The 13528-nt window shown below is 34.4% G+C and overlaps 2 protein-coding genes across 2 annotated transcripts; one reads left to right on the forward strand and one right to left on the reverse strand.

The window, feature by feature from the left end:
• Positions 1–110: 110 nt before the first annotated feature.
• Positions 111–3080, forward strand: PNSL5 (cyclophilin 20-2). The gene is made up of 7 exons (XM_089608745.1): positions 111–233; positions 357–554; positions 1289–1439; positions 1516–1604; positions 1891–1945; positions 2056–2141; positions 2532–3080. The coding sequence occupies exons 1-7, from the start codon at positions 210–212 to the stop codon at positions 2682–2684; spliced, it is 756 nt and encodes a 251-aa protein (XP_089464871.1). The 5' UTR covers positions 111–209; the 3' UTR covers positions 2685–3080.
• A 1982-nt stretch (positions 3081–5062) lies between these two features.
• On the reverse strand, positions 5063–7933 carry LOC149403621 (ACT domain-containing protein ACR4-like). The gene is made up of 7 exons (XM_089608742.1): positions 7764–7933; positions 7596–7641; positions 7386–7500; positions 7225–7292; positions 6167–6730; positions 5979–6083; positions 5063–5569 (listed from the first exon to the last, which is right to left on the reverse strand). The coding sequence occupies exons 1-7, from the start codon at positions 7835–7837 to the stop codon at positions 5228–5230; spliced, it is 1314 nt and encodes a 437-aa protein (XP_089464868.1). The 5' UTR covers positions 7838–7933; the 3' UTR covers positions 5063–5227.
• Positions 7934–13528: the final 5595 nt, after the last annotated feature.

Here is a 13528-nt window from a genome sequence, read left to right on the forward strand (position 1 = left end):
TCATATTATAATGCCAACAATACAAACAACCACCAAAGCCAAAAACGACAAATCAGTAAATTACGACACTACCCCCACGACCAAACCCTTGGAACAAAAATCCCACAAAACCTGAACAAAACACAAACACACTCACTCACCTAGTACAACCCAAAAAGTTGTATCCCTAGAGTTCGTACACAAACAAAGCTCCGAACTTTTCTTCTTCCATGGCCACTCCATTTACAGCATTGGTAAGCTATTTATTCGAAATTCTCAAACGAAGAAAATACCTCCTTTGTTTTCGAATTTCGTTTATTATTTTTGTTTCAATCTATCTGATTCTCTGCCCTCGTTCGCATCGCATCGTATCGTAGTCCAATGTGGGCACTCGAAGCGTGCCTAAGATCGGAGGACCCGTGGGACCCACTTGCAGCTCCTTCAAGCCCCGTTCCAGAGTTTCGCTTCCCTCGTCGGACTTCTTGTCTTCTCGTACCTTCTCTCTGACGTCATCTTCTGATATCTCCTCTCGGAGGAAACCCGCTCTTCTCTCTCCAGTCCGAGCCACCGCAGAGGTATATATATGTATACATGTATTATTATTGACTCTGTGATGAGAATATAGAGAATTCGGGTTAAATGAGAAAGCTTTGTCTTTTGCCCTTTAGACTTTGAAATATTTAGTTGATTGTTGGAGTCAGAATTGGTTTAATATTCTTGGGAGTTTTTAGTCTGTAAAAAGAGGCTGTGAATAATCGCTTAGGTGCCTTTTTTGGGGAACTGAATTCCAAGTCTCTTGAATACCCGGAATTACATGTATAAATCGTTTATCAATTGAATTCAAAGGTTCTTATCAGCTTCTTTCGGGAAATTGGGGATTTGGGTCTCAAGAAATTGCATAAAGTTTGAAGCTTTTGATATCCATAGCTCTAAACATGGTGTAATGTTAAGAGTTGTTAGTCTATAGCTCTCGAATACCTGCGTTTATCTTATACTTCATATCGTTTATCAATGGAATTCGAAGGTTATTAGTTTTTTAGACATCGGGGATTTGGGTCTTAAGAAATTGCATAAAGTTTGAAGCTTTTGATATCTGTAGCTTTAAACATGGTGATATTAAGAGTTGCAAGTCTAGATCTCTCGAATACGGGGTTTATCTTGTACTTTATATCGTTAATCAATGGAATTCGGATTTTCTTATCGATTTTTGAGACAACCGGGGGTTTGGGTCTTAAATTATTGTGTAAAGTTTGAAGCTTTTGATATCCGCAGCGATTAAACTAAACAGGTTGTCTCTTGAAATTTTCAGGAAGTGGAGACACAATCAAAAGTGACGAACAAGGTTTACTTTGACGTAAGCATTGGGAATCCTGTGGGGAAACTCGCCGGAAGGATTGTGATCGGACTTTACGGCGACGATGTGCCTCAAACCGCCGAGAATTTCCGAGCCCTTTGCACAGGTTTTTCTTTTTGCTTGTCGTACTTGAATCTTTTTATATGTTTGGGTGTAAAACAAGTGTTGTCTCGTTTGATTAGGCGAGAAGGGTTTCGGGTACAAAGGCTCGGCGTTCCACCGTGTGATTAAGGATTTCATGATTCAAGGAGGGGATTTCGACAAAGGCAATGTGGGTAAAATCAAGATTAATAATAATTTAATTTTGTTATAATAAATAAATAAGTAATTTAGAATTAGTAAAATCAACAATAAAAGATAACAGTAACTAATTTTAACTTCATTGTACATAGAAAACTATTTAAAAGGACTACACGTGCGCAGTACCTCTGCCCCTATTCCACCATATACTTGTTTATAATACATTTTGTAAAAAAAGCTTGCAAGTTTTTTTTAATCGAACGTATTGCGGAGCTAAAATTCGGTTATTGAGGCTTAATGCTCTACTTGCGTTGCAGGGTACCGGAGGAAAGAGTATTTACGGACGCACGTTCAAGGATGAGAACTTCAAATGTATGTTGAAATAAATAATCGTTGCTTAATTATCAAGTGGGTGATAAATTGACGCTCATTCTTTTTGAAAAAAATCATTTATTGCGGTTAATAAAATGTTATGATCGCAGTGGTTCACACGGGTCCGGGAACCGTGAGCATGGCAAATGCGGGACCTAATACAAATGGAAGCCAGTTCTTCATATGCACGGTCAAGGTACGAACATACTTGCACTTGCAATTTAGAAAGGAAAAATTGTACAAAATAGTCATTTGAAACTTATTGATTAGCAAAATAGTCGAAGTTTTAATTTTTCAACAAAGTATCCAAATTTACATTTTCAAATTTTTTTTTACAGCTAAGATTAAAATTTTTGACGATTAATATATACAATTTATCACTTTAAAAAAAAAATTAATCTTCGGGTCAAAAAAGTTTTTGAAATCAGATTACTGCACATTTTGGCTATTTCACTAAATTCAGACAAACCTTGGCTATTTTTCAAATTCATAACTTTAAACTGGCTATATAGCTACATCTCGCATTTAGAAATGAAATTACTTTGGATTGATGATAATATTTTGGTGGGTCGGGTTTTTTTTTTAGACGCCGTGGTTGGACGGGAGGCACGTGGTGTTTGGGCAGGTGTTGGAAGGAATGGAAGTGGTGCGGTCCATCGAGTCCCAACCCACCGATCGCGGCGATCGCCCCACAAAAAAAGTCGTCATCTTTGACTGCGGTGAACTTCCTATCGCCTAAGTCAACCAACAAAATATAGGGCGTTTTGGTTTTGATGTTCTAGTAGATAAACTAGTATGAGGTAAATCTCATGCATCGGAGTACGATGAAACTTTTGGGTTGACCAACAAAAGTAGTGATTTTTTTCCGGCTGGCTGTTTTTTTTTTAAAAAATTTATGAATCCCGCTTAGTCCGATTTTTATTAATCAGTCTTGTCCTTTTAAATTTAATTGAAATTGTCTGCGCAGAGTTTAGTTTGAGTGGCACAACCTATTTGTATGGTTTTGCAAGGGTGTCTGATTCAATTTCTGAAAATGCCTAAATGTCTGTTATTATTCAAGTTTTGAGGAATTTCTTTGTAATTTGTGCTTAAACATCACTTGTGCTTAAATGTTGTGTTTTCAGAATGAAGAAAAGGGGGTCAGAAAGTGCGACTCTAACAGATCGAAAGATATGCTATAGCTTGTTATTTATCCAAAAAAAAAAAAAAAATTAAATAAAGGGAAAATAGCACGAGTATCCCTTGTGTTTAATCGAAATGCGAGATTTATCCCCTTTATTTTTAGAAATATCAGACATATCCCTCCAGTTTAATATAAATGACATATACATCCCCTAAAAAATGTTATATTACAAATATCACCATTTTCGTTTATTTTTACAAAAAAATAATTTGAAATCCCCTAAATACCCTTAATGAAATAATTTTTTATCTTCTATTCTATATACAAAAAAATTAAATTAAAAAAATTTCTTTATAAAAAGTTAAGGTTTTTTTTATATAAAAGAGAGATTTTGATTTTTTTTTATTAAAATAGTAAATAAATATTTATTCTATTAAGTGTATTTTCAGGAGTTCAAATTATTTTGTTGTAAAAAATAAACGAAAAGGGTGATATTTGTAATATAATATTTTTTGAGGGGATATATATGTCATTTACTCTAGATATTTTCCCTTAAATAAATAAATAGCCCATTCCATTCTCTATCTATACGGGTTTGGAATGTTACACAAATACTTTGATTTTGCCTGAAATGGCCACTTAGTTTCGAAACCCAGCCCTGCCTAATATGGGCTCTTTCTTTCTCAAGGATTTGTCTTTATGGGCTTATTTCACTGTAAATTGACATGAATTGCTTCAAAAAAAATTCAAATACCAAAATGTGGGAAGTTTTGTTTATTTTTTCAAAACTAGTTGACCGACATATTGGGATATTTTTTTTAAAAAGTAATAGCGTTGCGACTTAAGTATTCAGATAAATATCATTTCTAGTTAGACGTGTTTGTACGCGCGTTAGAAAGCATATTGATATATGTAAAATATATTGATTATCATTGATGTAGATGATGGATAAATAAATATTCTTTATTGCCCAATTTGGCTTTGATTACATAAGATGATATTTTTTTAGTATCGGAATAAGTTGATGAGAGAGAAAGTTGCTCGTGACTTTTGGGTGCTTCGAAACGAGATGGCACGTGGTACGAAGGCGATTCTATTTCGTGGATTCTGAGCACGTGATCGACCAACTCCACTATTTGTCCAGTGGGTCCCACACCCGATGGCTTTATTCCGTTTGATTAATCAAATTTATATCCACCACGCGTCCACGCCCCAAAATTAATACAATATATTTTGATTAATTGTTATATTTAATTTGGGGATGAGAATGAGATATTGATTAAAAGGGAAATAGAGTAATACGGAAAGCGACAGAACAGGAAGGAAAAAGAAAAAAAAAAGAGTTAAAAGAGGACATTTCTTCACCGTTGAGATTCTGTCGGTCCACCGTATTTAATTACTTTACTTCTGACCATACATTTTCAAATCTCTCTTCTCCTTTTCATTTTCCTAATCTTTGATGACAAAATCATTTACCTACCAAAATAAATTGTAGAAATTAATAACCGTAATTATGATTTTAAAAAATAAAATATAAAAGCTTTCTAATATTTTTTAGGGCGGGTATGTGTATGTTTGGTTCATCGCATCATAATTTATAACTACAAATACTTTATTTCATTTTTTTTTTTTGGGACAAATAGTCAATATCGGCGGCTATTTGGAGCCCACATCTGGATTTTCATTTGCTTTGTCTGTCAATCATTTATATATACACCTGAACAAATATAGTAATAAAAAAAAAATATATTGACTTTTGTTCATTTGCATTTACATCCCCTTCCAATATTCAATTTCTAAAAAGCAAAGTACTAATTACTAAACAATAAAAATCACAGCCAATAATAATGTCAATTTCACGCCTCCGACTAAATTTCACTTTCATATTATAATTCTTTTAGAGCTCTCTAATTTCATTTCTCTTGTTTAATGTCATCCCTAGTCCAAACTCCAAAGTCCAAGTAGACAAAGAACATGTCAATGAAGCCAAAAGCTAAAAAGAAATATGTACATTGAGAAGAGACATTTTATATATACACTTGAAAAATCAGAGACACAAAAGCACCAACCAAAGACGGTCCCAAATCCAACCAACACTGTTCCTAACAATGTACTATTCACTTACTATTCACAGTACACACTCTTTCTCTCACTCCGACTCAAGAGTAAGACTTGATCAATCCCAAGTTGTAGAGAAACTTCTCGGAGCCGGACCGGAAGAGACTCCCGAGCGAGAACCTATCGCGTCGGGGCGGCGAGCCGGGATCGTCCGCGTCCTTGACGCGCAGTATGGCGCGTCCGATCTCGTTTCGGACGGCCTCGATGGCCTCGCTTCGGACGGCGACCCCTGAGGCGTCGATCACGTAGAAGGCGTTCACGGCCTGGGACCCGCGGGTCGTGACCTCAGCGCGGGTCACCGAAAGCCCGTTCTCTCTGAATATCCGAGTCACGTCCGAGAGCAAACCCACCCTATCGTCCCCGCAAAACTCGAGCCTTATTCCCTGACACTCCCCAACAATTCGTATCATAATCAAATCAATAATACTCATACCTAATCAACAAAGTAGCCAAATTTGCGTTGTCGTAACTATTAGTCGCAGCGTAAAAAAGAATTATTGAAATTTGGTACTTGGACATTGTTTTTGTAAATTTTACACATATATAACAAAAAATTAAGTAACTAGTCAAGTAAAACGTTTGAGATTGTTATATAGCTAACGTTTTTTAAATCTTAGCTAGACAGTCATAAAGATGACGTGTCATTCTTGATTTATCATTTCATTGAAATAAAAAGGTAGAGTATTGGACGTGACTATTTACCTAAGATTTATGAAACGTTGACTGTACAGCAATGTGAAACTGTAAATATGACTATATACTTAACAGACCCTGCATATAATATATGTATACCTCGGAAGTTCGTCTGCGGATAGCCGCTTCCAAGCAGTTAATGACTCTTTGCCTCTCGGCTTCGGAGCTGATGGGATAACCATCCATGTGTCTTATGTAATATTCCTGTAAAAATAACATTATTTAACGCGAAAATACAGTATCTATTCTATCACATTCGACGCAGAAGCGAGAAAATAAAATAAAACCTGAGAAGCCTCGGGTCCTTCGGCGATGAGTGTGGCGTGATAAACGACGTAATGCATGTCGGTCAAAGTGCAGACGGTATCGAAGAGGAGCTTGGGGCGATCGGCGCACCTCAGGTTAACTACGGTGTACCCTTTGTCGGCGCAGCTCTCGACGGTCACCACGGGGCTCTTGCGGCGGTGATCCTCCGCGGCGGCGGAGTAGTCGCGGTCGGCGTACATCATCTGGTGCAGCCTGCGGTCCTTGTGCGTGGACCCCACGGAGACGGCGGTGTTGGCGCCGCGGCGGTCGTCGAGATCGCCCCTCACGACGTACAGGAGGGTGCGCTTGATGTTGGAGAGGCGATCCTGGTCGTCGATCGCGCAGCCCGTGGAATCGTCCGTGATGTGGACCACCGAGGCCATGCGCGTGTTGTGGGTCCACACCTCCGCGGCCACCACGTTGCACCTCAGGTCCGCCAGAACCGCAAACACCTCCGAAAGCAGCCCCGGCCGGTCCGTCCCGCTCAGCTCGATCCCCGACTCTCTCCCCACCGTTCGGAAACTCCGAGCCCTCGCTCCCAACGACTATAATAAATTAATAAAAACAAATATATATATATATATATATATATATATATATATATATATATATCATCTAGGATTATGATGAATTAACAATGTAATACTTGGACTGGTAAAGATGAGATTATTAAATATTGAGCGAATTCCTGAATTCTACAAAATTTGTCACCATTGAGATTATGTGTGAAGATTGAACTTCTGTAACAAATAAAAAAAATATATATATTTCATTGGTGTCAAGTTTTCTTAAGTTCAGGGGATGCTGATACTAAAATAAAAAGGGACTAAATTGGTAAAATCTGATAATTTAGGGACAACGTATACGAAAAAGCTTTCTTTTTTTTTATTATTATTATTATTATTAAATGTCAAGTTTTAGTTCTCCACGTTCAGAGGACGCAGATGCAAAGAAATAAGGGGTTGATATGACACAACTTGTAAAATTCAGGGATCGCTTGACAAATAACCCGTTTTCAAGAGTCAAAAAAAAAAAGAACCTGTTGAATTCGCTCGGCGACATCGTCTTCAGATAGTTTGTTACCGTGTTGATCGGTGACGTGAAACACTGGCAAGAAGAAAAAAAAAATTATATAAATATTAGGGATTTAGATGAAAGCTAAAAGATATTAGACACAGAAATTAGAATTGAAAAACGAACCATCCATAAACCATTCTCCGTCGGATGAAATGTAGGCTCTCCGAATTATGAGGTTTAAATCCGTCAGAACCTGAACCACTTCCAATAAGCTTCCTCGCCTATTTGCACTATCAACCTAAAATCAATTGTCAAATATCAGATATATTAAATAAATAATCTTGTTCTTAAAAAAAAAAAAAAAAAACACTCAATAGAGTTCATACTTCATACCTTAATCAGAGTGGCGTTTCTGCTAGAGGCATTATCAATCGTAACCCTGGAAATGAGATTAATAATCCATTTCTTATTAACAAAATAAATAAAAACTTTAATCATACATGGGAAAAGTCAAACACTAGGCAATAATTAATTAATTAATTAATTAAAAAGAGAAGATACCTTGGAGGGTTGATTCTCATCATGAGCTTCTCGAACTCGTCGCCGTTGGGGAGTGAGGGAGACCAACAATCCATTTTCCGGTGGAGATAAAAAAAAAAAAAAGAAGAAGAGAAAAATGAAAAAGAAAGAGAAAGAAGAAGAAGAAGAAGAAAGAGTCTGCGAGGAATTTAGATGAAATATGTGTTTGTTTGCTGACTGTGTTTTCCTTTCCCTCACAATCCTTATTATATTTTGATTTAACAATATATTTATTTTATTTGGGTGACTTTTGTTTTGTTGTTCTTTTTGTGTCAGTTACTTAGAAATTGTGAGATAGGAAAGAAGAGTGTGTTGGGTTGGTGTGCTGTGTTGGCTCTGAGCTGGACGCTCATATATATTAATATTTTCCAAAATTAAATAAATAAAAAAATTACAGAATAACACTTGAAAGTAAATAGGAAGAGAGAGAGATAACGGTTCATATATCTAAGATTTTTGTTTTTTAAAAACTGTTTTTTATTTTTCTAACTCTATAAAAAAACTGAATTCACTGTTTGTTTGATGATTTTCAGAAGGGAATTGATTTTTGTCCCTATTCACGATTAGTGACGATCCACTCACGTGTTGACACGTGGCAACGAACTGCCACGTGTCAACACGTGAGTGGATCGTCACTAATCGTGAATAGGGACAAATAGCATTGCTCTTTTCAGAATACGACTCAAAAAGTTTTCAAACTGTTTTCTGTTTTAATGAAGAAAATCATAAAACAGTTTTTAGGTGTTTTCCAATTTTTTCACTCAATTTTTTTAACTTTTTTTTTAATATCTACTCTTGACATCTACTTCTCTCCCATCAACATCATTTCATCTTCCTCACTTTTGATTATCGAATTTGTTTTCGTTCCCTGGAAAACTTAAGTTTTACAATTATGACAAACTTTAAACAATTGAAACTTCACTTTACAAACTGTTAATTGGTCGTGATCCTCTCATCGAGCACTGTTGTATTGATTACAAAAACAAACGGTATTTTCCGATGAATTTGTGAACAATCATTATCACTAAAGGTACGACCATTATATTCTCAGCAAGGACTTTCAGTTAGTATATATCTCGATGTCTAATTCTTATGTGAATTATTACACTACAATTACAAAAAAAAACTAAATAATAAAAAATTGAAATCTTTACCAAACAATTATTTGAAAGCAACTGCAAAAAAAATTTAGACTACAACTACATGAAAACAAAAACAGTTTGAGTGAACTACCAAACAGGTCCTATATGTCAAAAAGAACTCTTCAAATAAGATTTTGTACATAAGTTTCATTTCAAATTTTAATAGCAAAATTAGTAGGAAAAAAAATATTCGGAATGGATCATGAACGAAATATTTAAGTTCCGCAAAGAGTAGCAAGATAAAATTTTCATTCTATCTTTCTTTATTTTATTTTTTCAAGTTTGGTCGAAAAATTTGATCGCTTTCAAAAGAGAACAATTAATAGATTTGTACAATTTTAATTCGGATAGAACATATATAGTCCCCTCCGATTGTGCTGGTTACTTTAGACTAAAATACCGTTATATAAAAATAAAATACATCATCCGACAGCCAAAAAAAAATCACCAATAGACTATAAAAAACGTAATTTACTTCATCCGAATAAAAATAAAATTATTTAGATTTCCCATTTATTTGTTTTGTTTTAGTCTATGTTTTTATGGTTCCTTTATAATCTTAAAAATTCTACGTGATTCTTTTAACCATAAATACCCTAATAATATATAGCGTACGTAAATCAATCCTATAAAAATGCGTGAATAAACTGCATATTTGACACGTTAAATGTACATTGTGTAGATCGGAGATTTTAATAATACATAAGGGGAAAAAAAAAGTTTTATGCGCATTTATCGATGTGTTAATTTTGGTAGGCGATATCAAAAGCTTTATTGGGATTGCATGCAAATTCCATGACTCTCTTTCTTTCTTGCTTTACAAGCAGAAATCGGGAAAATAAATTATATCCTTCTGGTTTTAGGGGCTTAATTCCAATAATATTAAGGAACCCTAATATTAATAACACAATAACATTAAGATACCCTTATCATCTTTATCTTGAAATCTTTACAAGTGTACAATAGAAAGAGTTTGTTCGGCTTTTATCTTCGCGGATATGATTCGGAATCTCTTAATTGTGTTGGGATTTTAAGTCAAATTCTCTAGTTAATCACACTTATTTAGAAACAAATAAATTAATAAAGAGGTTTGATCTTTATTGCCGTTTTACGATTCCCAACATGGAATTTTATAAAAAGGAAGAAAAAAAATTAAAGTAATTAATTTTTCAAAACGATGTTGGTCCATGTTTATATTTACAATTTTATATAGCATTGTGTGGTAATAAGAAAATATAGGAATTCTGTTGTCCTCTCTATTTCAGCCAATTCTGATTTTGATTTGATTGGATGCTTAATTTTTTACCAAACATTATGTACTTTTAATATTCCTCTCCTTTATCACATGTCACTCTTCTTTTGTCAACTGAAAAAAAATGTGTAAAAAAATTAAAAGTATCATATGGGAGTATGCTGTGGTTGGATTTCATATTATTATTATTATTATTGACCATGTCCTTTAAAATTTGTGCCCAATTTTCACGTAAAAGCTTTATTGAGTCATTTTTTTTTCTCATGGTCTAGGCCATCCAGCCAGGGGCATAACCTTTTCACTTTTATTATACCATACTTTGAAGAGTCCGAAATATAAATAATGTATGTCTCTCTCACTCACCCTTCTTTGTTGGAGTAAGAATAACATATAGTTATAAGTTATAACTATTACGTAGATATGTTTCTAATGGTTTTTTAAAATTCATAGGGAAGAAGAAAGAAAAAATAAATTGAACATGCACTTTATGTTCTCATCCATTAGGGGGGCAAATTTAGATGGTTTCACAATTAAGTTTTGATAAAATATAACCAATTGCATATCAGTTCTTTTTTTACCATGTCAAACATCATAAAAATGTGATTCATTGTATCAAAATGTCGGTAGCGAATAAACTAATTAGGAAAACTATAATTTTATTTGATCTATAAAAAAAAAATTATTACAGATAACAATCGGAAATGGTATTTTTTTAATCATTAAGATTATTTTAGTTTAACGAATTATATTTTTAAGTTTATGATACTTTTGGATATACAACTCAAATTTCACATGTTATTTTTACCAAATTGCTATTTGAAAATTTTAAAACGCACAGATTAAGGGCACTGAATTTTGGTGATTGCTTCATCCAGTTCAATTAGTCATAGTAAAATAGTTAGAAATGTTTTAGAAAGTATTTGTATAGTGTACAAAATTCAATTTATAATTTTTATTTATCATAAATATGAAAATGTGTTAATTTTGACCACGGAACCATTCCTTCCGATTTGAAAGTTTGAAGGTTAAGTTTTTTTATATTTCAAAATTATATATTTAAAGACATTTAGATAAAATTATACATATATTTTAGATTTTTAATTTTTTTTACACGAAAATTAAATTAAACTCACTATACATATAAATTCCAAAATTTCCCAATACTTAATTTATTCATTTTTATCGTCAGTAATTTGATCAAGGTCTCAAGTCTCGACCAGCGCATGTTGAAGTGGTCGAAGTTACGTGACAAGTGTGGAAAATTATTACTGGTGTTAGTCAAAATGGGAGATAATCAAGAAACGTTTGTCGAAACATTTATTTATTTAGTTTATTCCGAATTTCAAATTGACATTGCATGTTTTCAAATTGACATTTATTCACAGCTGTCCATAAAAAAAAAAACAAAAAAAAACTTTACTTTATCTTCAGAGCAAAAAAAAAAAAAAAAAAACAACTTAAATCCTTTGTCCTCTCTCCCACATGATAGCCACATGGAGACACACTGACACATAAATTTTTCTTTAATTACCTGTCTCTCAAGGGCTACTTAATTATATTATAAAGCTGTCTCTCTGTGAATCAAGTATGGGTTAAAAAACTATAATATAGAAATAGCTTCCCAATCCCATCCCACTAATATCCTCATATGTATATAAATGTGCATAGAAAAGTACGGTACGTCAAGTATACATATAAAAGCTACGTTGTCCGGGATGGTTTGGTAAATTACCAATAAATAAAAAGAATGGAACAAAGAGTGAAGTATAATGATCTTATTTTCACTTTTGTTGATAGGTTAACATCTTAGTATCGTTTTGTGATAGAAAATGTCCAATTTTTTTTAACTCTATAGCAATTTTTGTTTTGTTTTTGCATGTAGGTCAAAACTGTTGTGCATTATTTGCATGAGACTCAAACCTGATAATATTTTCACGGTGCACAAATATCGCAACATTTCATGATACGAAATGCACGTATATGTCTGCAGAAAAAATGTGACAGAGAGCCTGGGGTTGATCATGTGCATTAATTTCCATATATATATCAGACAAAGATAAGATAGGGTTTAACGATATTTTCTTATTTATTACAGCTTGATCTCAAATTTCAAATAACTCAAAACTGTTTTTCAAACTAAATGATAAACTTGAGTTTCTAATTTTTTTTATCATGAAAATATATTTTTTTCAAGTTATTAACAATTATTTTTATGGATGTTTAAAAAAATATAAAAATAAAATGTTTAAGGCCCACGAGAGAGGTGGTCCAAGAGGCCAAGTTGAGTGGACCACAAGTGGATCTGGCAATAGTTTAAGGCCCACAAAAATTCACCAATCAATTTCCCTTCTTATTCACCACTTTGCTTTTTTGTTGCCCAACTTTGGTTATTGTACTGATGAGTTATTATCAACCCTGAACATGCATGATTATTGACCTCTTATTACGTTATGGCCTATTTGTTTACGCGCCACCAACAACATCACTGGATATATGTCTTGTATTCATTCTCACCAATTGGAATATATGTCCATATATTTCCTTTTTTTCTTTTCTTTTTATATAGGCTCTTCTTCAACGGAGCTTTAGATGTGATATGTGTGTGTGGCAATAAGACATTACAATTTGTTTGGTGGACATATAAAAACAAGAGTTATTTATGTGGAAACACCAAATAATTGAGCATCGTGTATATAAATGCATGAACGCGTATTAATTATTAGAACCCAAGGACCATGTGATAGTTGCATCATAAAGGCTTTGTGTATATGTGGGCTAGACGGTGAAAATGGTTTCGCTTAAGTTGGTTTTTGGTTTGTTGGTGTGCTTGGTTTTGTATGGCTTGTTTAGCAAATTAGGGAAACTATCAAATCTATCTCCTGCCTGGTCTTGAGGGAGCTCGTCAAGACCTAGTCGCGACAAGTCATCAGTCGGACGAGGGAGATCGTCGTTATCCAAATGGACACTTGTCGCTACATGCTTGGTCTTGTGCGAGGCGGTTACGAGGTGAATGTCGTTGTGGCTACACGTTGTCCGGGTCTTCATGAGTACGGCTATGGTATCTGACTAAGTCGAGCTGGCTTACTTCGCTTCGAAGGTCAGCTCGTGATTACGTGCATCGAGCTGATCAAACTCACCCAAACTCCAAAGATGAACCAATTTTATGGGCTTGGACCCAATTACAACTGTATTTGGCCCATACTCTTGCGTATTAATGGAGGACGAAGTCCAACATCAGCAGTCAGTCCCCCAGTTTATTCAATACGTGATAGTGGATAAACAAAGAGATGGTTCGATGTACCCATTCTCGTTTAAACACTGAGTCTGAGTGTAATGTTGCGCAATGCCACGTG

Source organism: Urtica dioica, chromosome 3 (genome assembly GCF_054948205.1).
Source record: "Urtica dioica subsp. dioica isolate 48M chromosome 3, U.dioica_male_clone48M_v1_H2, whole genome shotgun sequence".
In the NCBI taxonomy this organism is placed as follows: Eukaryota; Viridiplantae; Streptophyta; class Magnoliopsida; order Rosales; family Urticaceae; genus Urtica; species Urtica dioica.

What these genes read in the sequence shown, in the direction of transcription:
- PNSL5 (XM_089608745.1), top strand. Translation starts at nt 210, where the DNA reads ATGGCCACTCCATTTACAGCATTG. An exon ending in CAGTCCGAGCCACCGCAGAG is followed by an intron (nt 555 to 1,288) that starts GTATATATATGT and finishes TGAAATTTTCAG; the next exon opens with GAAGTGGAGACACAATCAAA. An exon ending in TCTTCATATGCACGGTCAAG is followed by an intron (nt 2,142 to 2,531) that starts GTACGAACATAC and finishes TTTTTTTTTTAG; the next exon opens with ACGCCGTGGTTGGACGGGAG.
- LOC149403621 (XM_089608742.1), bottom strand. Translation starts at nt 7,837, where the DNA reads ATGGATTGTTGGTCTCCCTCACTCCCCAACGGCGACGAGTTCGAGAAG. An exon ending in CGGAGAATGGTTTATGGATG is followed by an intron (nt 7,293 to 7,385) that starts GTTCGTTTTTCA and finishes TCTTCTTGCCAG; the next exon opens with TGTTTCACGTCACCGATCAA. An exon ending in TCCGCAGACGAACTTCCGAG is followed by an intron (nt 5,570 to 5,978) that starts GTATACATATAT and finishes GGGGAGTGTCAG; the next exon opens with GGAATAAGGCTCGAGTTTTG.